Source organism: Lagenorhynchus albirostris, chromosome 18 (assembly GCF_949774975.1).
Source record: "Lagenorhynchus albirostris chromosome 18, mLagAlb1.1, whole genome shotgun sequence".
Lineage (NCBI taxonomy): Eukaryota > Metazoa > Chordata > Mammalia > Artiodactyla > Delphinidae > Lagenorhynchus > Lagenorhynchus albirostris.
Genome location: NC_083112.1, coordinates 68582425 through 68605802, shown reverse-complemented (window position 1 = coordinate 68605802; position 23378 = coordinate 68582425). Strand labels below are relative to the sequence as shown.

Here is a 23378-nt window from a genome sequence, read left to right as displayed (position 1 = left end):
GCCTGGAAAAATCTATCTGCACAGTAAAATATATCTTGCTTTACACGTGATATATTTAAAGTTAGGAGAATAATAGCAAGCCTACTTTGTATTTAAGTCACTGAATTAAAAAATATAGTAACTTGTGTACTTATACATAAAGTATAATAAGTAAATTAGTGGAAAACATGTTCATTTAAAAAAATATATATATGGGGCTTCCCTGGTGGCGCAGTGGTTGAGAGTCTGCCTGCCGATGCAGGGGACATGGGTTCGTGCCCCAGTCCGGGAAGATCCCACATGCTGTGGAGCAGCTAGGCCCGTGAGCCATGGCCACTGAGCCTGCACATCTGGAGCCTGTGCTCTGCAACGGGAGAGGCCACAACAGTGAGAGGCCCGCGTATCGCAAAAAAAAAAAAAGAAGGTGTATTCTGTAAATATAAAGGAATATTCCTTTCAGAAGCCAGACACAGTAGAAGAAAAACTTTTAGGTGGGACCAATGCTAATTTAATATTTTGACAAACTGCCCATATGCCATGCCACTATGTTACACCAAATCAAAGTTTAATAGAGATATGACACGACAAAATATTCTTACTCAGATTGACTATCTCAGATTCATGAATTTACCATTCAAGCTCATTAGAATGAAACCTAAATTAACCACCAACTAATAATTCAACAACCACAATAAAAAATTCAATGATAGGGTGGGGGCAGCAGGGGGAACATATAGAAAACTCTTACAAATACTTTAAAAGCCTCTGGGAATAATCTTGCCAAGTGCCTTGTTTACGTCTATGTACGTATGTATAGTTAAGCGCACACACGCACGCATGCACACACACACACACACACACACACCCGAATTAAATGTGTGTTCCAAACATGCACAAGAATAATTTTGTGGCAATATTATTTCCATAGGGCTATAAACCTCTCAAGGCCTACTTAACCAATGTACAGCTAAAATATGCATCTGCTGCTTATGGTAGAACACAGCAGAGTTATAAAACCAGAAAATACTCTACCGTTAAGGCTAAAAAGGAGCTAGAGAAATAGCCAGAAAGAATGTGAAGGGAAATTTTCAAATTCTAAGAGGCTCTGGATGTTAATGGTACTTCTTAAAATTACACCTAGGTTCATTTGAAAGCTTTCCTTTCATGGATGGAGGTGAATCACTAGCACATGAGATTAGATACAATCACCATCACTAATTAACAGATGGGAAGAAAAGAGGGTGACAGTAAAAGGGAAGGGAGGGAAGAAAGTTCTCCTGACCTAACAAAAGAAAAGCTGGAAGAGAAAACATGACGACAAGTGAGGATTGCATGACTTATCTACCATCAGATGAAAATTAGCAGGGCAAGGTAGATGTGTAAAAATAGAGTCACTAAATTGTCCTGGACCGCTATTGTCCAAACTGTTCACTGCACAAAGGAAGTTGGTCAAAGGGGCAAAGTAAGGGTTTGACATGCTCCATTGCTAAGCTGGGCTCCCTGTCGCAGGGCTGGAGACATCCAGAGAACAGAGCACTTTTTCTAATTCACACGAAGTTGCAGTCACTTGTCAAGACTTTCAACCTATGGGCTGTATCCACTCAAAAGGAGGCTTTTTGAAATTGCAGAATAGCTCCACGTGGGCTTGAAACAGGCTGGGTAGTCATACTCCACCACCGTCCCACCTTTCAGCCTCCAAAATATAGCCTCTCAGCCTCTCTGCTATATTTAGTGAGCCAGAAAAGAGCCAAACTATACAGCCAGTCTTTCTTACGGGTGTTCTTAGACCCACAGTATTCATTCACAATTCAAAGTGAACTTATATTTCACACTTTAAATTTGATATTAAACTCCATTATTCTGAAGCTGATGTTAATTTATGTTGGGCTAAAGTAAAATGATCTTTTCATTACTAATGAAAGTTGCTAATAAAATTTATACTGTAATTCACTCCTTAAGGGAAATAAGTATAACTTTAATTATTTAAATTTAATGGCTCCTCCTAATACCAATATCACTACACACCCTAAAGGCTTGTAGGATCACACTTTGTTACACATTAGAATTAACCTGTATGTACGTGAGGTAAGAGAATTGCATTTGCTAGAAAATATTTTATAGTTTGCTCTAATTCAAAGAAGCAAAGAGCCATTCCCTCTACTCTCAAAGTAGTCAAATGTGGGTCACTATGGTTTAAATCTCCATACATTTTTAAGTTTCAAACTTCAAAACTATACAAAAACACAAAGACAATAATATAGCAAATTGGCTGTCAAGCTGCACTAGACAATAAAAGACTCCAGAATGAAGAGTCTATAAAATACTAAATGTGCATCCAGGAGAAGTCATCAATCATAAGTTTAATTAAATAACTTAATTTCAGATGTATATGGAAAGTATATGATTGCTACAGAAAATTAAATACCTATTCTTAATTAGTATGTCAGTTTAATTCAAGCTTTTATTTCTATTTAAACGCATAGTAAGCAAATGTTCTATCGAATTCTCTAATAAATCTTCAAGCTGTTTTCTAGACCTGGACTCAATGTATAATAACATAACCTCAAATGTTTGTTATTACCTCGAATAACATAATTATCCAGTGCATCTTCCATTCTTTTCAGTGCTTCCCTTCTATCAGAACCATATGTGATTAACTAAAAGCAAGCAAACAAACAAAGCAGTTTATATAGATATAGATCTATCTATCTGTAAGTCAAACATTTCATCCTAGTAAAAATTAAAATATTTCATAACAGATTTCCAGAAAATATTTTGAAATTTCACAGTGGTTCAGTTTTTAGTACAAACTACGTCAATTAAGATTTTTTAAGTAAACAAATATTAGAATCAAGCTATTTCAGACTTTTCTCCGAGATTTCACTATCACAGAAAAGAGCTATTTGAGGTAAACCAAAATGTAACAAAAACAAGCATATAAAAATTTAAGACGAAAGATATCAAAATTGTGAACATTTAGGATGGGATATAAACATCTGGGATAGTGGAGGATTAGGCAAGATTTGTTTTTTCTCTCCCTTCACGTATGACGCCCTGAATAGCTAATTTTACACATAATATAGCCCAGAAGCAAAGGGTTCTTATATTGGAAAAACAGAAAGATCTTACTGTTCTATATGATTTTGTGCCTATTTATATGTGTTAGACCTTTTATAAATTAGCAATAAGAACTATTCGTAAACTATTTTTCTGGTTACTATGTTAGTCAATCTATAGTTTCCAATTTTTTGGTACATTTAATTAGCTGTTCAATAACAAGCCAGGTTGAAAATTAATTTGCAGACCATTTTTCTGAACAGAAATGTATTCATCTAAAAATGGAACCCTATTATCTATAATATTTTATTGTATTTTTTATTTTTTAATTAAATAGTATTTCTCTAACAAACAAAATACCTAAAGTTCACTTTAACAATATTAGTATAAAAACTTAAGTGAAAAAAGAAAAATGAAGAAGTGGGTTGTTTACTACAACTACATAAAAAAGTACACTTGGAAGAAAGAAAAATCTTAAGAAATAGGAGTTGGGAATTCCCTGGTGGTCCAGTGGTTAGGACTCCGAGTTTTCACTGCTGGGGCCCGGGTTCAGTCCCTAGTCAGGAAACCTAAGATCCCGCAAGCCACTCGTCATGGTCAAAAAAAAAAAAAAAAAAAGAAAGAAAAGGAAAAAGAAATAGGGGTTTTAGTAAAGAAGTCATCCTTCAATACAGGTCTATCACTTTAGAAAAAATAGGATATTCTAAATAAAATCCAGTTTCAAACACTATAGTAAGAATTTTACACTTTATAAGACCATAAGATTTGAAAATGTCAAAAGATCTAAAATTTTAAGTAGACTGGTTAATATATTCTGGAAAGTCAAATTTCAAAAAGGGAGCAAAAAGACATCTTAGAGTCTTACACAAAATTTAATTATCTTAAATCTACATAAGTAATTAGTAATTCATAAAAACTGAAGAGAAAAGGTGAAAAGTCCTTTAACAAACACAGCCTATCACCTCAACTCCTTGACATCACCTGCATTCATACTTTCATCTTGGACAATGTTCACTAGCCAGAAAGCAACGTAACTCCTCCCTGCAGTGGACTGGGTTGGTGCCACTGGTTAGCTAAGCTTGTTACTGTGGCGACTGGGGTGATGGGGTGATGGGGTGATGGGGTGATTTCACTGGGGAGGAGGGAGTGTTGCCAACTAACATAATGTCGAAATTTCTCTTAAGAGAAAGAAAAGCTGCTCAGTTTTCACTTTTCCATCAGTGGCCATCATTATTTGTTTAATTATAGCACATGATTCAGATAAAGTACCCATTCCAGACTTTTTCTTTTCCCAGACTTTTAAATTATATATGTCCATTGTCTCTTCAGAAGAAAACTGAAAGAAATCATTAAGAAGTCGAACTAACTTTTGAAATCATTGGATCATAATAAATGCTAATATCACTTCCTGGTTGGATGCCACTATCAACCCGGACCTGGGAGGAAGAAAGAAAAGAAAAGAAAGTTCATATTGTGAAGCTATCTTTCTAACAACAAATTTAATTTCCATGAAGCAGATGGATAATTTCAATCTCAAATAACATTTTAGCTCCCAGTAAGTAGAATAACAATCTAAAAATATAGAGAGACCAAACTATCTTGATCTATTATTATACAGTACAACACATATTTTTTTGTTCTCCCACTAAACAAAGGAACTAAGAAAGAGCAAAAAAACCCCCAAACAAACAAACAAAAAAAACTTTATACATCACTTTCGTGGGATGTGTTTGTAGCTATTTGATGGTGCTTTCCAACTGAAGGAGAGCATGAACGATGCCCCTTCTAATCACACTCCCCACTCTACTCTTCCGAGAGTTCCAATGCGGACCCCAGTCAAGCCATGCAGCAGGACCCGGGAGCTCTGCTCATCAGCTCCATAGGAACACTGGTCCTGTGGCTTTCATGTCTGTAACACTTTCCTTTTTTGCCTCACCCTCTCAACTGTAAAATGTGGGGTTTTTTCTGTTACTGTTAGTCCCCCGAGACTTTAATGTTTATACAGCTTTTCTCATGGCTTTCCTTTGTAAGGACACAGCCCCAATTAGAGTTCTGATTTTGTGATTTTCACGGGGGAAAAAGAAATAGCACAAGTTCAAAATATTCTTTTGAAGAACCTGATTGCTGTTAACCAGCCAACAAGTTAGTTAGTACATCACTGATTCTTGTTTTCATCTCCCTGTTTGATACCAGCAGTAAGGCACAGAGGTTAGCCATGTAAAACTTTAAAATGAGCAGTTGCTGAGGATGAAATATTTGTTAAATTATTGTGCTTAAGTTTTGGAATCTTAAGTATTTAAAAGCTAATCAAAATAGTTAAGATAGTCCAGCATGTCCTAGGGGCTTTGAGGATAGAAGAATTTAATGGAAGCTGCTAGAACAGCAGGACTTTGATGCCCAACATGGTAAAGGGGTGGGAAGAGAAGAGCAAAGCTCACATAGCTCTTCACCTGTGGGAAGAAGCCTTCCTAATAAACAGCAGCTCATCTGTCTGCAGCAAGGCAGAAAAAGGTCAACACAGCGGCTGTTAGGCCTTTAATATTTTAATTTAGGCAATTATCAAGGGACCACATGTAGAACCTCTTGTCTAGGATATCCACATGAGGGTTCGATGATGGCTTTATTATACGATGACATCAAAAGATAAGCCACAGTTTCATTCTCTTAAAAAAAAAAATCATACTACTGTTATTCTCTTTGTAAGGTTTTAGAAGATAACATTGTCACATACCCAGAATGCTTTTATTTCTGTATTTGCAAATAACTCATGAAAAAATATGGATATTTATATTTGCATTCATATTCATATATGAAAATCTTCATTCTAAATGAAAATCATTCGGTGCACTTAAAACACATATTTGGCTTTCTATTTTCTGAAAACACACTTCAGGACATCAACTGAAGTTCTATGAAATTCACAGTGTTTATAAAATCTAGAAAAGAATTAATGGGGCAGCTGTGAAAGCAATATCATAATCTACCTCCTAGATACATTTAAATTGCCCCAAAATGACAACTGGTGATCAAGTTACATAACAGAAAAGACATCTCTGAACTTGCATTTTTTTAATTGTAGTAGCAAAAAGTTAAAGAGCTAATTTTACCACCATGTATTATTTAAAACCATAGCATGCTTGCTAAAGCTGTGTTCAAAACTGAGATTGGTACAAGTTCTAAAACTTCTGACTTAAAACATATGCTACTATTTGCTACATAAACTGCTACAAAGCTAGTGTGGAACTTTGATGTTCAACCCACTAGTAAAATAACAGATAATAAAGAATATTTTTTTACATTCTCCTATAGTAACTTAAAACTTTAGTTACCTTGAATAACACCACCCTAAAAGTTAAGGGCTCTTAGATATAACTATGTCTTTGTTATTTAATAAAATTATCATCACAGAAGGTATGTCATTTTAATTTAAAAATATATACGGTAAAATAAAGATGTATTAAATATAATCAACACATATCTTTGTATAAGCAAATCAACATTTCCAATTTAAAACTAACAAAGCATGAAAAACTGACTTACAATTTACTGTCTATGCAGCTTTTTCCAAATGATAATCAGAATTCAAAAAAATGTCTAACAAATGAATTAAGTCTCCATTCCTCCACTGAAACAAAGCCTATACCAAAATATATATTTTAGCTTTTGCACTAAAAGCTTTAAGAATGAAGTCAAGTGGAATTGTAACCAAATTTCTAAGCAGAAAAAAAATTGCAGTCTGAAAATAACAAATTTACAAAATACAGTGATCAAAGATAAGAAAATCTTCATCTTTGCCACATAAGCTAATAGGAGGCTTAGAGAAGAATGTGAAAAACACAAACCAGAAGTTAACTCTGAAGTATGTATTCCTGTGATCAAAAACGGTTAAGAGCTGCAAAGGATCTCCTGAGTTAAAACTAATCTTGTTTAAGAAGGCAAGGAAGAAAAACTACCACCACCACCACCCAAGCACCTGTGTATGAGTCTCAAACCACTGTTCGGAAACCTCGGGCATAATTTAAATGTCTTTCTTCACACAGTGGACCCTGTGAAACTATCAGCCAGCTCCCACCCTTCATTCTTGATTCACCTCTCCCCCTCAGCACAACTCCCAGCCCGCCATGTCTACCTGACAAGTGACAGCCCAATCTGATTAAATGCTTCCAAGGGAGGGGACTCATGGGCCTCCATGACAGGCCAAAAGTGATCACCATGGAGATACATAATTACAGCTGTCAGCGCATCTACTGTCCTGCTGACATCAATTTGATTGCTCCCAGCAATAATGATAGACAAAGCTTAGTGTGCACTCTCCCGCACCCAATCACTTTATCTATTCCTTGGTCCATTTAGCTGACATGCAACATTCACACAAGCAAATAACAGCAGTAAGCAGAACATTTAAGGCATTTTAATTGTTTTTTCTTTCTATGGATGGCTCACAACTGCAAATGTTATTACATAAAGCTCCTGCTGCAGCATTAATTGAAGAAAGATTTGGTGGGACAAAGACTGTAGGGGGTACAGTTTGTCCATTATCACTTGTACTTTCAACAGGTCTCACGTTTGAAAATTGCAAATTGCAAAAACTTGCGAGGGCAAAATGTTTGACATCCTGTTAGCTATTACAACATGGTGAAAACTTCTAACAACTAGAGTAATCATTATGAATTCTTATTTAATACTTTTTTGTTTGATTAAAAAAGTGTTTAGATATGTCCCTATGATACTTGTTTTCTCATCTGCTATTTAACGTCACATAATGCCTGTTAAATCTTTACAGTTTTTCTTCTGCCTTCAGGCTTTGAACACAGCATGGAGTCTCTGAGCTTAGAAAGGGTCAAGTCCCTTTAGAAAGCACATGGGCAAAAACAATTTAAAAAGTGAAATAAATCATATATCCAATAACATCTTCAAATTTAGAATTCTTCCTGTAATCTTTCACCATCTTCATGCCAGTAATCAAACTGAATGATCATATTCACAGATGGTACAGCCTTGTCATCCACTAGCTAACATAATGTCATATATATATGCACTTATTACCTTGATTAAGATGAAGGGTATGTCCTTGTTCTTTTTATGCAACACAAACTATTTAAAGAACAGCTATTAAACACAGAAGAAGTACAAATACAGTGGACAGTGCTCACTTTTCTTTAACTGGTGTACATAATACGCACTTCTTAAAGTCTTTGACACTTAATAGAAACAGGTACATTTTGTTTTCCTTAATCCATGTAGATTAACGAGCTGATTTTGTGCTTGATTTCTTGACATCTGACTATACAGGGAAGCAGGATTAGATTTATTGAAAAGATTAAATTGTAACACAGAAATGTCATTTCCCATTCTTAGGATTCTATGAATCTTCTTCATTACGATTTTCAGAAGAATTGGGAACACTGTAAACTATCATTTATTTAGAAGTCAGATGTCTCCAGACTTCCACTGTTAGGTGAATTCTGACTTTCCTGAACATCATACAGTACAAAATATGAAAAAACAAAAAACTGTGATTCCCCATGAATTTCACTTGTCATCCAATTTACACCCTTTGGTGTTGACATGCTTTAACATAAAAGTGTGACATAAATCAAGATTTTTAACCCCTCACTTGATATTACAGCTTAATGACTTACACCAGGTAGATGCAGTGGTTCTTGGTACTGAGACAATCTCCCAATAGACGGTAAACCAAAAGACTTGTAGGGGTCCTGAAAGTTCAAAGGACAGGAAGCACAGTCTTTGAAATATAAATCAGCACAAGTAAGGTTAAATATTTATACAATGAAGAAGCATTTATAGGCCTATTTACCAAATCACAGATTTCAGAATATTACTGTCTTATCCTCACGCTAGACAACTTAGAAATGTATTTAAAAATCAAACAGAACTGTAACCAGAATTTAGCCTGACCTTGATCATACTTTATTGAAATTGGTAAAATTCCAACTTTCTATAAATCTTCTTAGAATGCCTTGGGCAAAAATAAAATAACCTAGGAGCTACATCAAAACATACTCAAGTTCAGAACAACAAATGTAGTGCACTAAAGATATTTGTTTTTCTTACTCTCAAAACAGCACACATATGGTAAAATTTGAGCATTTTAGTTCTTCAAACAAAGACCTGAAAAGTAACTTTGCATGTGCGACTAGATATATGCTCCATTTGTAAATATCTTAGATCAGAATAAATAGTAAGTTCAGTGTTATAACAATAGGAAAGAAAAGAATACCACTTAAAATATAATATAACCAAGCCATAGATATTTCTCAAGATCCTTAAAAAAATTTCAAAAAAACTTCCAGAATTTTTAAACACAGATACTACTAATTTGTTTTTTATTTTACAGATAGGCTTCAATGTCTAAAAGTAAAAGATGGTATAAATGCTTCCTTGCATTTTTGTTTTAACCATTTGGAAAAAAGCATTTTCAGATGCTGACTGCTTTATCTGATTAATTATAATATTAAAGTATTAAACTGAGAGTTTTTGAGTTAAATCCATAATTAAAACTATGAATTGAAGCTTTGCAATTTAAATTTTAGTTGTTATTTTTACATAATCATAAGAGATAAAATTATTAGGGAAAAAACTGTTGGAAAAAATTTAAACACTGAATTAACAACTGATGTGTAACTAAGGTAGCTCTTTAAAACACAAACACACAGAAACACACACAGAAACAAATGCCCCGTTTCATTTCGAATGTGGTTTGAAAATAAGCAAAACCAAAAACCATGGTCCATTCAAGCACAATATTTAACTAATGCTTTCTTTCTCCTTAAACTGATTAGTAGCTATTCCTCCAACCAGAAAAAACACATGAAAATTAATTAAACGCAATCCTTTAAAACTATTTTGAGTTACGTTAAAATGATCTAACCTTTTTTTCTGGTTCATTTCTGGATTACATAATCAAATCCTTGACACAAGGTATAAAATCCTAAGTTTACCTTGTTGTTTAGCTATATGTGGTCCCATAACTCAGGACACAACCACCATCCTTCCTCCCAACATCATTCATTTTACCTCGGCATAAACCCGACATTCAACTGCCCAGCCATTGATGGGAATATCAGCTTGTTTGTGCCTGAGAGGGTAACCCTTGGCAACACGGATCATTTCTTGGACTAGGTCCAGGCCAGTAATGCATTCTGTGACAGGATGCTCAACCTGCAAGGCCAAGATGTGCCAGTCAACAGTTGTAGGAAAAGGTAAATAAACAGAAATAAGCAAGAACAATGTCAATAATTTCTGGGTAAAATGAGGTTAATTATATTTAATATTCAATCATATTTGACTATTTTAAAAAAAATTTATTTTATTTTATTTTTCAGCTGCACTGGGTCTTAGTTGTGGCACGCGGGACCTTCAGTTGGGGCATGCATACTTCTTAGTTGTGGCACACATGCAGGATCTAGTTCCCAGACCAGGGATCAAATCCGGGCCCCGTGCACTGGGAACGCACTGGATTGGTGGTCTTACCCACTGGACCACCAAGGAAGTCCCCATATTTGACTTTAAAACGATCTAAGAGAATAAAATTAAAGAATCAACACCATATAGTACAAAGCTGGGTAAGAAAAATGACACCCCAAAATTATTTGTAAACTATCTGTACTACTTTTCCCAGTTTTTATTTAGATGTGGTCCAACAACGTTTAACACTTTTAATTTTGAAACTAATTCTTACCTGAAATTACATATTTAGATACAATCCTCAATGTGGCTGATAATCAACCTATTCTGCTACACTTAGCATGGCATCTATAGAGGCAGCTTATGATTTTCCAAAGCACTAATCTCTCCTGAGTTTCACCCACTTGCATGCTTTCACTAACCTGTCCTGACAAGCAACCAGACTAGCGTACTCTTACATCAAGGCAGCATAGCAGAAACGAGCAGATGGGTCCTGCAGGTTGTTTTCCCTCCAGACCTATGTGGGGAGTGCTTAGCATGCACAGTAAGAAAACTGAGCCAGTGAAATCACTGCTCTCTCAGCAAACTGCTGATAACTACTTTGGATGATGCTGTCATGGGGATCCCTGGCCTTCCACACTACCACACGGGATACACATATACAAAAACATGCAGAGACATACAGGAATACTAACAGACATACACTTCCTTATAAATCTGATCGACTGCTTACAAGATCCTAAACTTAACTGAGCTAAAATAAAGCCACTTTGGCACTGGTAAAGAGTAGATAATCTGTCTGTCATGTAAAACCTTGAATATGTTTTGAAAATTTATATTAAACTTTGGCCACATCTGCTGCTTTGATACCAATTTCTTTTCTCATAAAAATTACGCATGTTCTAAATGCACTTCACAATAGTGTCTTTATCATGACATGTCATATTTCATACACTCTGACACAGGAAAAGGTCAATGAACAAACGAACTGTCTTCCCATCTTCAACTACACTAATTGAAGGACAGGACTTAGTCATTATAATAATCTTGAAGCTTATCATAAGCAGACAATGCCATGGTCTTTAAAAAAAAAAAAAAGCTTTGTAAAAATAAACAGATGGGGTCCATAATTAGCTCTGTGTGTGTTATGAGTTTGTTTACAGTTTCAACATTTTAAGACATTTTGACATAATTTTAATGACAAATCATCACTAAAATAAGCATCGACCCTTTGTAAAATAAATGTGACACTAAGTAAAGATCTTATTAGATAGTTTAGAATATATCAATATATTTTTGGAAGCAAACTATGATTTTGAGAGAAACAAGATTTTTTAATTTATTTATTTAATTTATTTTTTCGCTGCATTGCAGCGAGCAGGGGCTACTCTTCGTTGCGGTGTGCGGGCTTCTCATCGCAGTGGCTTCTCTTGTTGTGGAGCACGGGCTCTAGGTGCACAGGCTACAGTAGTTGTGGCACGCGGGCTCAGTAGTTGTGGCTTGCAGGCTCTAGAGCACAGGCTCCGTAGCTGTGGTGCACGGGCTTAGCTGCTCAGCGGCACGTGGGATCTTCCCAGACCAGGGCTCGAACCCATGTCCCCTGCATTGGCAGACAGATTCTTAACCACTGCGCCACCAGGGAAGTCCCAAGAAACAAGATTCTATATGATAAATATAATAAGAAAGGAACGATTGTAAAGCCCCTCTATTAGTGCTAGAAACAAATTTCATGTAAGAAAGCATCTTACCACCATAACTATTCAAGAGCTGAACATACTATGTGCCCAAGGGCTCTATATCAGTACTATCCACATATCTTTGTTAAGTGAGAAAACATTTTTAAAAGCTCAGAGAATGATTTAGTTTCATTCTTCTGCATCTAGTGCCCAGAAAAGTACACGCTATATAGTAGACAGATAAATATACATTGAATGAAGGAGCAGCAAATCCAGAGTCACACCTATAGTAAGTGGTAGAGGCAGGGTTGGAATTTATGTCACTCCAGAGGCGATATGACCTTCCTGTTCTTCCTCGTGGAAAAATGTATATGAAAGAACGTAGTTAACATAAACAGCTATATAATTATGAGCTGCTGTCTTTTACAAAATACATTATTACAAAGTCTAAAGATTTGGTCAGTCAAAAATTCATTGTAAGACTCTGTTTCACCTTAGAAGACCTCCCTATAATATGTAGGAAAGAAAAGTTTATTAGACCTGTATTGAATAGAATCTAAAAATGGACTCACTTTAATCCAACTTAGAGTTACATAAAAGTAACAACATTTTACAGTCTTAATTAGTGAGCTTCAAGTATTTCAAAATAAAGTAAGTAGATAACTAAAATAATAACTAGCTGCTAAAGGCAAAATCATTAAAGAATTTTTTAAAAAATATCCACTTAGGTTCAAGTATTGTTAAAGTATACAAAATAGTCTGACGTACCTGAATTTTTCAGGTAACAGTAATATGTCTTTTTAAAGTGAAACAATTTTAAACATTTTTGAAAGAAATCTTTCTAAATACATTTTAATAGAACTCTGAAGTTATTTAACAGGATGTGTGAAACATTTCCTTTAGACCCTGTATTATTATTATCATCAGGAATCTTGTAAATGTAACACTGACTAAATAACCGTGTCTATCCCCCATCCCTGAGAATTTAGGCATAATTTCCCTGTGCAAGTTAAACTCAACACTTAAGAGATAAGAGCAGAGGTTACAAAGAGACAAAATGGCTGACAGGCCAAAATATAAATCAATGAATGATTTTTAAATATCATTAAAATACTATCCTCTAGCCCTTGAATAAAAATCTAGTGTTTAAAGACAAAAGGCCAGAGATACCCTGTTCTTGCCTGGAGAACCTACCCCTGCAGGACTTTGAGGCCCAAAAGTCAACCCAGGAAGAAGAATGAAAGGCCTGGAAGTTTCTGAAATGCAGAGATATAAAAAAATGACTATGAACTCTCTGAGCACACAGCCTGCTGTCCCTTATTTATCCTCAGATATTCCAAATGTTTCCCTTGTTTATCCACAGAAAATGAAACTAGTGAACTATGAAAAAAAGAAAGAAAGAAAAGGAAAGGAGAAAGGAAGGGAGGGAGGTAAGATCAATGGAAAGTAAAGGTGGCTAACTGGAAGAAAAGGTTATAAAAAGAAAAAAAAAGATTGGCCTCTGGTAAGCCAACAAGTTTACCTTGTCGAACCTAGAAGAAAAAACGACCTCTGAAAGTATGATGCTAATAAACATCTATTCTGAGGGCTAGTATGTGGGGGAAGGGGTGGGGGACAAGGTTTCTGAGTGACTTCTCTCTGGGAAACACTGAGTTACCTGAAGTTAAACAGGCTTATTTAAGAAAAGACTCCTCAGACCCACTAATCTGTGAATATGCCTCAGGACTCTAGGAGGAGACTGTACAGCACTTATGTCACCACACACCTTCTTTTGCAGACTATCTTTATGGACTAAGACTTCCATAGAACACACGCTTAGAAACAATGCCTTTTCTAAAGGTACAAAACTCAATTCCCTTATGTGACTCTGTGCTCACCAAACAAATTTTTGGTCTTCATACATGATTTCCCTATTCAACAGAAATGTGTGCTAGTTCCAGGAAACATATGAATGAGGGATCCACCAGATAGTATGATTGTGCATTAGAGATGAATATACTGACATTCGAGTATATAAATCTTGTGATTTAGTCAGCAAAAGTAATACCTAGCCATAGAGAGAGAGAGAAAGAGAGAGAGAGAGAATACATACACATACAAGCCAAAAAAAGAGTAAGCCCATCCAAGTTAGAATTTCTGAATCCTCAAAGGCAAATTATTGAATGGGATATATTCATCAAGTCAGTGCTACTCTGCAGGTTCTATTAGTAACTTATAAATCAGTTTGTACTGGCAATGCCCCTATCTCGCCATGAATCTTTTGTTCAAACAGATACAAACAACTACAATCATCAAATGCCTTATTATGATACATAATCACACTCAAGATCTAGAATGAGTATGTATAGTTCTATACACCCACCTACATTAGATGGTCACAGTCAGCCAGCTTTTTATAGATCTATTTGCTATTTTAATTTAGTCTTCTTAGTCACCATCAAACTGTCACTATTGTCAGTGTTTATGTAGACCTCTTGCCACTCTTACTAATTTGTTGCTTCAAATGTATTTCTCAAAAAAATAAATAACTGAGCTTATCAAATGCAATGGTGAGGTAAACTAGGTTTTGCTTCACCTGAGTTCTTGACGTATCAAATTTCAATAGTAATAAATTTAGAAAAGCTAAATCTTTCTGGCATTGTGTTGTCATTATCTACCTTCTGATTCTAAAAGTTATAATCGTAAATTCTGCCACTGCCACTGTAGTCTTTAGCCTTATTCCTCCTTAAATACAAACTAGGAAGTATCTAAAACTAATGAAGGAGAGAATGAGATATGTCCAGAGTCTCAAAGTATCTCCCTATAAGATACCTTCATTAATGACAAGGGGAGAAACACCAACACTACGGTGGGGAAATGCAAGAGATGCCACCTTTTTTTTTAAATTGGAGTTTAGTTGCCTTACAATGTTGGGTTATTTTTTCTGCTGTGCAGGAAAGTGAATCAGTTATACGTATACATATTATCTACTCTTTTTTAGATTTCCTTTCCATTTAGGTCACCACAGAGCACTGAGTAGAGTTCACTGTGCTACACAGTAGGTTCTCATTAGTTATCTATTTTACACATAATAGTGTATACATGTCAATCTCAGTCTCCTAATTCATCCCACCCACCCCTTCCCCGCTTGGTAACCATAAGTTCGTAAGAGATGCCACATTAACGAAGCCAACATTACCAGTAATGGGATAAACAGACATCGCATGCCTCCTATATGGTGCTCAGGAAAGAACAATAGCATTTCTGTAGTATTCTTGCCAAAAATGCAAAGCCTGAATATAACCAAGAGAAAAAAGACAAATGCAAAATGCAGGACACTCTAGAAAATAAATGGCCTGTGCTCATAAAACAATGTAAAGACCATACTTGACCAAAAAAACAAAAGAAAGACTAAGGAACTGTTCCAGATGGAGAGAGACTAAAGAGGCATGGCAAGTAAATGTAACATAGGATCCTGAACCAGAAAAATGCTGTATTTTACTATAAAAGACAATAGTGAACAAGTGGTGAAATGTGAATATGATCTGTAGACTGGATGATAGTAATATGTCAATGTTAATATTCTGATGTTGATAATGGTACTGTGGTAATGTAAAAGAATTTTCTTGTTTTTAGGAAATACATATTTAGGGGTAAAGAGGCACCAGGCCTGCAATTTACTCTGAAATGTTTCAGGTAAAGAAGATAGATACAGAGAAAGAAAGATGCAGATATAGATACAAGGATAAAGCAAATGTAAATGTTAGTAAAGGGTGTTCAGAAATTCTTTGTAATGTTTTGCAGTTTTTCTGGACATCTGAAATAACTCCAAAATAAAAATTAATAAAAATTAAAGCAATGTCACTAGAATTTTTGTTTTTATATTACAAAACATTATTAAAATAAAGATATCTGACTTGATCAACATTATTTTCTCTTCAATCAGAACCCTCTCATTGTGCTAAATAAAAATAATCAACAACAGATAATTTGTTCAATAATGTTTTCTCTAACTTAAACTTCTAAATACTTTATTGTGTTGATGACCTAATAATTCTAAAGATTTTAAGAATGGGTAACTAGATAACAGGCAAGTATTCCTCGAGGAGAAGATGATTCAGGCAAATTTTAATTACACACTAAAGTTAACTTCAAATGAAAATTAACACTGAGGCAAGTTTAAAAGAGGAGAAAGTTCCAAAAAGTGTGGAGAGAAGTCAGATCAATGAAATTATGTGTTACCTTGGCCACTACAGAGAAGGAGGGTGATAAAAAGTATTCAAAGTTCCTTGAATGGAGGGTAATTGTTTTCCAGGTGGTACGTGGAGGCCCAAATGCTTAGTCAAAGCAGAAGCTGCCCCTAAAAGCAGAAGACCCATGTACATACCATAACTAACATCTCTGTGGCACTGAAATTTACCAAATCCCTCCAAATGCACAAACTTGTTCCCTATTCCACTGTCATTTTACGGACAAGGTACAAGAGATACTCACAAGGGGTATAAGGTAAGTAAATATTAAGAATTTTCTAATATTCAAATAATGTTATTTTAAATTAACATAATTTAAAGTAACTTCTTTATTAAATATGTCTAAACAAGATATTACAAAGACTTAGTTTGTGAAAGCCATTTTTTGTAAGCAGAACTTTTTAAATTCAACTCAGCAAAGCAGTACAGGTATGATTACCTGTTGAAATGTGAGGAAACTGTCCTGTTATATAAAATCGGGCTTCATAATGGTATTTGGCATAATAGGTCTTTTTCGTTTGTTGTTATTCTGGCCTGAAAGGACAACTGATGTCATTATTTTTGGTTTTGCTCTTTCAGTTCAGAGAGAGTCTTTGTCCAGAACAGAATCTAACATATACCTATTAAAATTCTGAAACTCTACCTCCTGAGAATACAGGGTTTCAAAATAAAGATCTAAAGTTATTAGATTTTGATCCACAGGGCTTAAAGATAAAAAGCATGTTGGGAAATAGGCCCCAACACACCATCCCTGTAAACTCACCTTGAAAATAATGCCTATATTCAAGGGTGGCAGTGAAAACTGAACAGTTTCTATTACAGAGCTTTCCTGTTGACCCCAACACAAATAGTCAGATGAAGAAAGGATAAGAGAACTGTTTAGGCGCTGAACTGCATCTCCTCTGCCCAATTCATATCTTTAAGTCCTAACCCTTAGTACCTCAGAATATGACTGTGTTTGGAGACACGGTCTTTAAAGAGGCAATTAAGTTAAAATAAGGTCATGAGGGTGGGCCCTAACCCAACATGACTGATGCCCTTATAAGAAGAGATTAGGACACAGACAACACACAGCACAGAAAAAAAGACCATGTGAAGACACAAGAAGACGACGTCCATCTGCAGGCCAAAGAGAAAGGCCTCCAGAAGAAACTCATCCTGCCAACACCTCGATTTTAGACTTCTGCCTCCAGAAGTGTAAGAAAATAAATGTTGCTTAAGCCATCCACTCTGTGGTAACTTGTCATGATAGCCCTAGAAAACTAATACAGGAACAAATTTGAAAAGTTAAAATCTAGGTAACAATCCACAACTCAAAGACACCAAAATAGTTTATAAAATGCTTTAAAACAAAAAACTAATGAAAAATGCCTGACAAGTTTAACTATTCATATCCATATAACAAAAACGTCTTTCCTTCAACTTTCTAAAAAGACTCAATAAACATTAAGTGAAAGTATAACATGCCCTTCGTTATACTCTCAGTTTCCTAGGAGAGTAACTTCAAGTATCCCAGAACATCCCAGTTCTGGCTAACTCTAGCCAGTCTGATAATCCTGGCCTCTATGACTTTAAATATAATCAAAATGTCAACTTCTGGGCTTCCCTGGTGGCGCAGTGGTTAAGAGTACGCCTGCCGATGCAGGGGACACGGGTTCGTGCCCCGGTCCAGGAAGATCCCACATGCCGTGGAGCGGCTAGGTCCGTGAGCCATGGCTGCTGAGCCGGCACGTCCGGAGGCTCCGCAATGGGAGAGGCCACAACAGTGAGAGGCCCACGTACCGCAAAAAAAAAAAAAAAAAAAGTCAACTTCTGTCCAGATCTAAAATATCACTTCTGGCAAGAATGGAATTTTACAAATTAATTACAAATCCATTTCCCTATAATTTCTCTTATTTCCACCAATTATTCTTTCAGTCAAACAGCCCAATTCATAAAAGACCAAACTCTTTTAGTAGTTTTTAAATTTAAAACTGCTCTGAAATTAGAATATGATATTTGTTCAGTTACAGTCCATTCTCAGAAATCAGAATTTATGTTGCAATAATTTTTATTCTTTTAATAAAAGAAACAGCAAAGGATAAGAATCAAGATGCTAAAAAAGTGTTTCTAAAGCCCTCCTGGAATGTAAGGTTCCATACGATACAGAACTCTCCAACGGAAGCTCTGGTTGGATGTGGGGATATGCAGCCTCCGCAGAATTTCAACAGTTCTGTTGTACTTTTCTTCCACAGCACAGGTAGATTCCTCCTCCACTGTAGCAATCAGTATAAGCCACTGACTAAGGTCTAACAAAAGGGGTACAATTTAGCTCTCTGTTCTCAAAATGGTGGAATAGCCAGCAGACCACATCTGGGCATTTAATGACTTTAAGACCTTACTCCTTTCTATTTGGGAGTTTTCTAGGTTTTTCGATCTTTGTAGACTATAAAAAGACTGCTTTTCCAAAAAGATAACATCTAAAAATTGCCTAGATTTGGAAATTAACAATTATACACACACACAATTTGGAACGGTATATTCAAGGTCCTAATATTAATCTTAGCACAAAGGCCTAAGCAGAAATAGTTTATCAATGTAACACTTTTATCAGTTCATTTTTAGAAGAAAGAGTTCCACATCCATTTTTCTCCTAGCCTCTTACACAAACACCTTTACAATGAAAAGGCTTCTTTCAAAGCAGTATTTCCACTATGTTTGTTCATTTGTAACAATAACTTTTCAGTCAACTGACAAAAGATTAATAAGAGAAAGTTATTATTAATTTGTGGCTCAGTTTGCCATCTGAAAAACAATGACTGCTGACAGGGTTTATTAATTATAATGACAACAGTAATAGTAAACGTGTTGGGACTTCCCTGGTGGCACAGTGGTTAAGAATCCACCTCCCAATGCAGGGGACATGGGTTCGAGCCCCGGTCTGGGAAGATCCCACATGCTGCAGAGCAACTAAGCCCCTGCGCCACAACTACTGAGCCTGAGCTCTAGAGCCCACAAGCCACAACTACTGACCCCGCGTGCCACAAGTGCTGAAGCCTATGCACCTAGAGCCCATGCTCCGCAGCAAGAGAAGCCCACGCAGTGCAAAGAAGAGTAGCCCCTGCTCGGTGCAACTCCAGAAAGCCCGCATGCAGCAACGAAGACCCAACACAGCCAAACATAAATAAATAAATAAATAAATAAATAAATAAATAAATAGATAGATAGATAAATAAACGTGTTAACCAATGTTTAACAAACATAGCATGCAGGATATTACTGGTAAGATTCTTACAGTGAGGAAGAAGAATGAGTGCTTGGTATAAACCAGGCACTATTCTGAGTATTTAAATGTATTAATTCACTTAATGCTCACAATCCTATAAAGTCAGTGCTATATTACTGTCACTTTACAGATGAGGGAAATAAAGTATAGAGAAGCTAAGGAACTTGCTTACAGACACACAGTTAGGAAGGAGCAGAGTTAGGATTTACTTGTACTAAGTGAAAATAGTGGATGTTTGCAATTTACGGAAAAAATGATTAAATGAGTTCCCCATTAGTCTACTACAATTGTTCTGAACCATTCTAGGGTCTAGAACCTCACCAAATCTCTCCCTAGAAAAGTGTGGATCCAATTTCAGAGGGTCCACAGACTCCCCTACAACTCATTAAAGAGTTCAGATAACCCAGGTTAGAAGCTTCTGCTTTGGGAAGATGGCAATTCCAACATGGCTCACTCCCTCCCCACAGTCTCTATCTCCCCAGACTTAGGGAGCTGCTGAGGATACGTGAAGTGCAAAGATTTGGGGCAAAGTGACAGCCAACAACAGGTAATAGGCTCTTCTCTCTCGTGGGCTGGGCAACACTGAGAGACTAGCTTCAGAGACCGCTAGGGAAGAATGAGAAAGGCACTGGTCATGGAGACAGCTTGGCCTGCAGACATCCACGGACCCTGGAGAGAAACTCAATAAAGGCTCCAGAAGAGTCCCTGGTCTCTTCACCAAAGAGTCTGAGTCAATAAACGATAGCTGGATTCTGTCCTTGAGACAAGGGGAATGCTAGGAGACATATGCTCTTGCTGTCCTCAGGAGTAGATATGGTTCTGTCTGCAACCACTTGAAGAACACTACCCCTAGAACGTTACATCAAAGAGAAGTCAGTACTGAGCACCCAAGACAACCACAGTAGAGGGTGTACCCAACTGAGAAAGGATAAACATTTGGAATAACGATCACATATGTCAAGTGAAATAGAGCAGCTGAGGGACAGAAAAAAAAATTTATCCAAAAAACAGTAAGGGCACTTAGAAACTTCGAAAGTAGCAATATAAGCACACACACACCCCTATACGCAATCAGACTTTCTGGGATAAAATAACAATTTCCCAATTATGCAATTCAGTCAATTACTTAGAAGATGATCACTGTTTGAACCTGAATTAGTAGCCTGGAAGGAGAACATAAAGAAATGATATCAAGAAACAGAACACAGGGCTTCCCTGGTGGCGCAGTGGTTGAGAGTCCGCCTGCCGATGCAAGGGACACGGGTTTGAGCCCCAGTCCGGGAGGATCCCACATGCCGCGGAGTGGCTGGGCCCGTGAGCCATGGCCGCTGAGCCTGCGTGTCTGGAGCCTGTGCTCCGCAACGGGAGAGGCCACAACAGTGAGAGGCCCGCGTACCGCAAAAAAAAAAAAAAAAGAAAGAAAGAAACAGAGCACAAATACAAACTGAGAGTAATCATGAGGGAAAAGATATGAGCCCTAGAGGGCTTGTCCAGAATACCTAACCTGCAAATAACAGGAGTCACCAAAGGAGAAAACTAACAAATGAGGAGAGGAAATAGTCACCAGAAGAAATTTCCCCTGAAATAAAGAGACACTTGAATCTGTACAACTGAAAAGGGCACATGGAGCAAAAGGCAGAGTTGATGGATATAAACATATACCTAGTCATGTGAAGAAGAAAAAAAAATTCCTGAATTCCAATATTTAAGAAAAAGTTGGGTCACCTTTCAGACAACAAGAATACGTTACCTATAATGGAAGACAAATCAGAATGACATCAGACTTAACACTAGAAGCTAGAACACAGGAGAATGTAAAAACTACAAAAGACTAGAACAGAAACTCAAAAATCCTATACTCAATCAAAATATCATTCCTCTTTCACAGCTAAAGAAATATACTTGAGGATGGGGTATTTCAGAGCATATCATTCACATACTCCAGCTGAGGAAATTATATGAAAAAACTTCCTAAACAAACAAATGAACTAGGGCAGAAATCTTAAAAAAGGAGAAAGACAGAGAAGCTACAGTAAATGAGACATGCCTAGGGGTGTGTACCTAGAAGCTAAAGGGACTCTGGAAACAGAATAGATAAAACTACAAGGGAAAGTAACACATAGCCTAGAACCATTAAATTATCTCAGAGACTCTTTACTGCTGGAAAGTGGAGAGAACCAGTTATATCATCTTTACAAATACTAATGGAGAAAAGGTCTAACTGAAAAGGAGGATGAACATAAATACAATTTTAAAGGACAGAATATCTACAACTTATCAATAGGAAGCAACAGGAATAATTAGCAATTTAATTCAAGCAACAAATAGAAAAAAGAAAAAAACTGGAATATTATTTATAAAACACAAGTAAAGATGATAAAATCAAGTATTTAAAGTCAGAAGGACTAAAATTTCATACTAAAAGAAAGAGTGTCAGACTGGGTTTTTCAAAAAAAACTTATAGAACAATTAAAGCAAGTGATACAGAACAGGCAAATAAAACAAAAAGAAGCAGGACACAGACATAGAAAACAAACTTATGGTTACCAAAGGGGAAGGCGAGGAGGGATAAATCAGGAGAATGGAATTAACATATATACACTACTATATATAAAACAGGTAAAGTACAAGGACCTACTGTACAGCACAGAGAACTATACTCAATATTTTGTAATAATCTATAAGGAAAAGAATCTGAAAAAAACATGTATATATATATACACATATATAAATAAAAAACTGAATCACTGTGCTGTACATCTGAAACTAACATGACATGGTAAATCAGCTACACTTCAAGTTTTTAAAAAATTTTTAATAAAAAATATAGTCAAAAAAAATTTTAACTGGGATTCACATATATATACTAATATGTATAAAATAGATAACTAATAAGAACCTGCTGTATAAAAAAATAAAATAGGGCTTCCCTGGTGGCTGAGAGTGGTTGAGAGTCCACCTGCTGATGCAGGGGACACGGGTTCGTGCCCCAGTCGGGGAAGATCTCACATGCCGCGGAGATGGCTGGGCCCGTGAGCCATGGCCACTGAGCCCGTGCATCTGGAGCCTGTGCTCCGCAACGGGAGAGGCCACAGCAGTGAGAGGCACGTGTACCACAAAAAAAAATAAGAAAAATAAATAAAATAAAATTCAAAAAAAAATTTTTAATAAAAAAAAGTAGGAGATGCAACATGATATGAGTCAAGGTGGAATTTAAGATTAAACAACTTAAACAAGATAAAGATATTCTGTCATGATAAAAGGCAAACAGTAAGGTATTTCCTTACTGTATTTATATTACTCTCTTCCTACTTTCCAACTCCTAAACACCCTCTAACTATCACTGTCTAGGGATGTTTTTTCCTAAAAGAACAGGGGAATATAGAGCCAAAAGGGAGGTGCTTCCATTACGGGTGAAGTTAGATCAGATAATATCTAGCAGTGATTTAAACTCCAGGAATATGAAGAATAAATTCTAGTGCCCAGATAGTTGGGAAGGGCTCAGACAAATATAGGAGCAACACTGGCTACAATGGGGAGCAAAGGCTGCCTTCTGAGTTTAGACCCAGGAGGTCTTCACTTTTGCCTAAACTCAGTTTGCCATGAAAATTCCAAAGAGAGCAGATGTTCGGATTTGCCCTCCTTTGGGCATCTGCCTGACCATGATTAGTGTGTGAGTGTATAACGTGCTCATGAGTGAGGGTTTCGTCAAGCCGAGTGTGTAGGTGTATTGTCCGTATTTGT

General features: G+C 36.3%; 1 protein-coding gene across 1 annotated transcript in view; it reads right to left on the bottom strand.

Annotated features, from left to right (window-relative positions):
- The window catches only part of PCCA (propionyl-CoA carboxylase subunit alpha), a 354456-nt gene that overhangs the window by 170370 nt on the left and 160708 nt on the right, over positions 1 to 23378 (bottom strand). The window contains exons 13-16 of the mRNA XM_060128689.1: positions 10075 to 10218; positions 8679 to 8753; positions 4404 to 4472; positions 2561 to 2636 (exon numbers count right to left, since the gene is read on the bottom strand). Of these exons, the coding sequence (XP_059984672.1) occupies positions 2561 to 2636; positions 4404 to 4472; positions 8679 to 8753; positions 10075 to 10218 (364 nt within the window). The remainder of the gene's footprint in view (positions 1 to 2560; positions 2637 to 4403; positions 4473 to 8678; positions 8754 to 10074; positions 10219 to 23378) is intronic.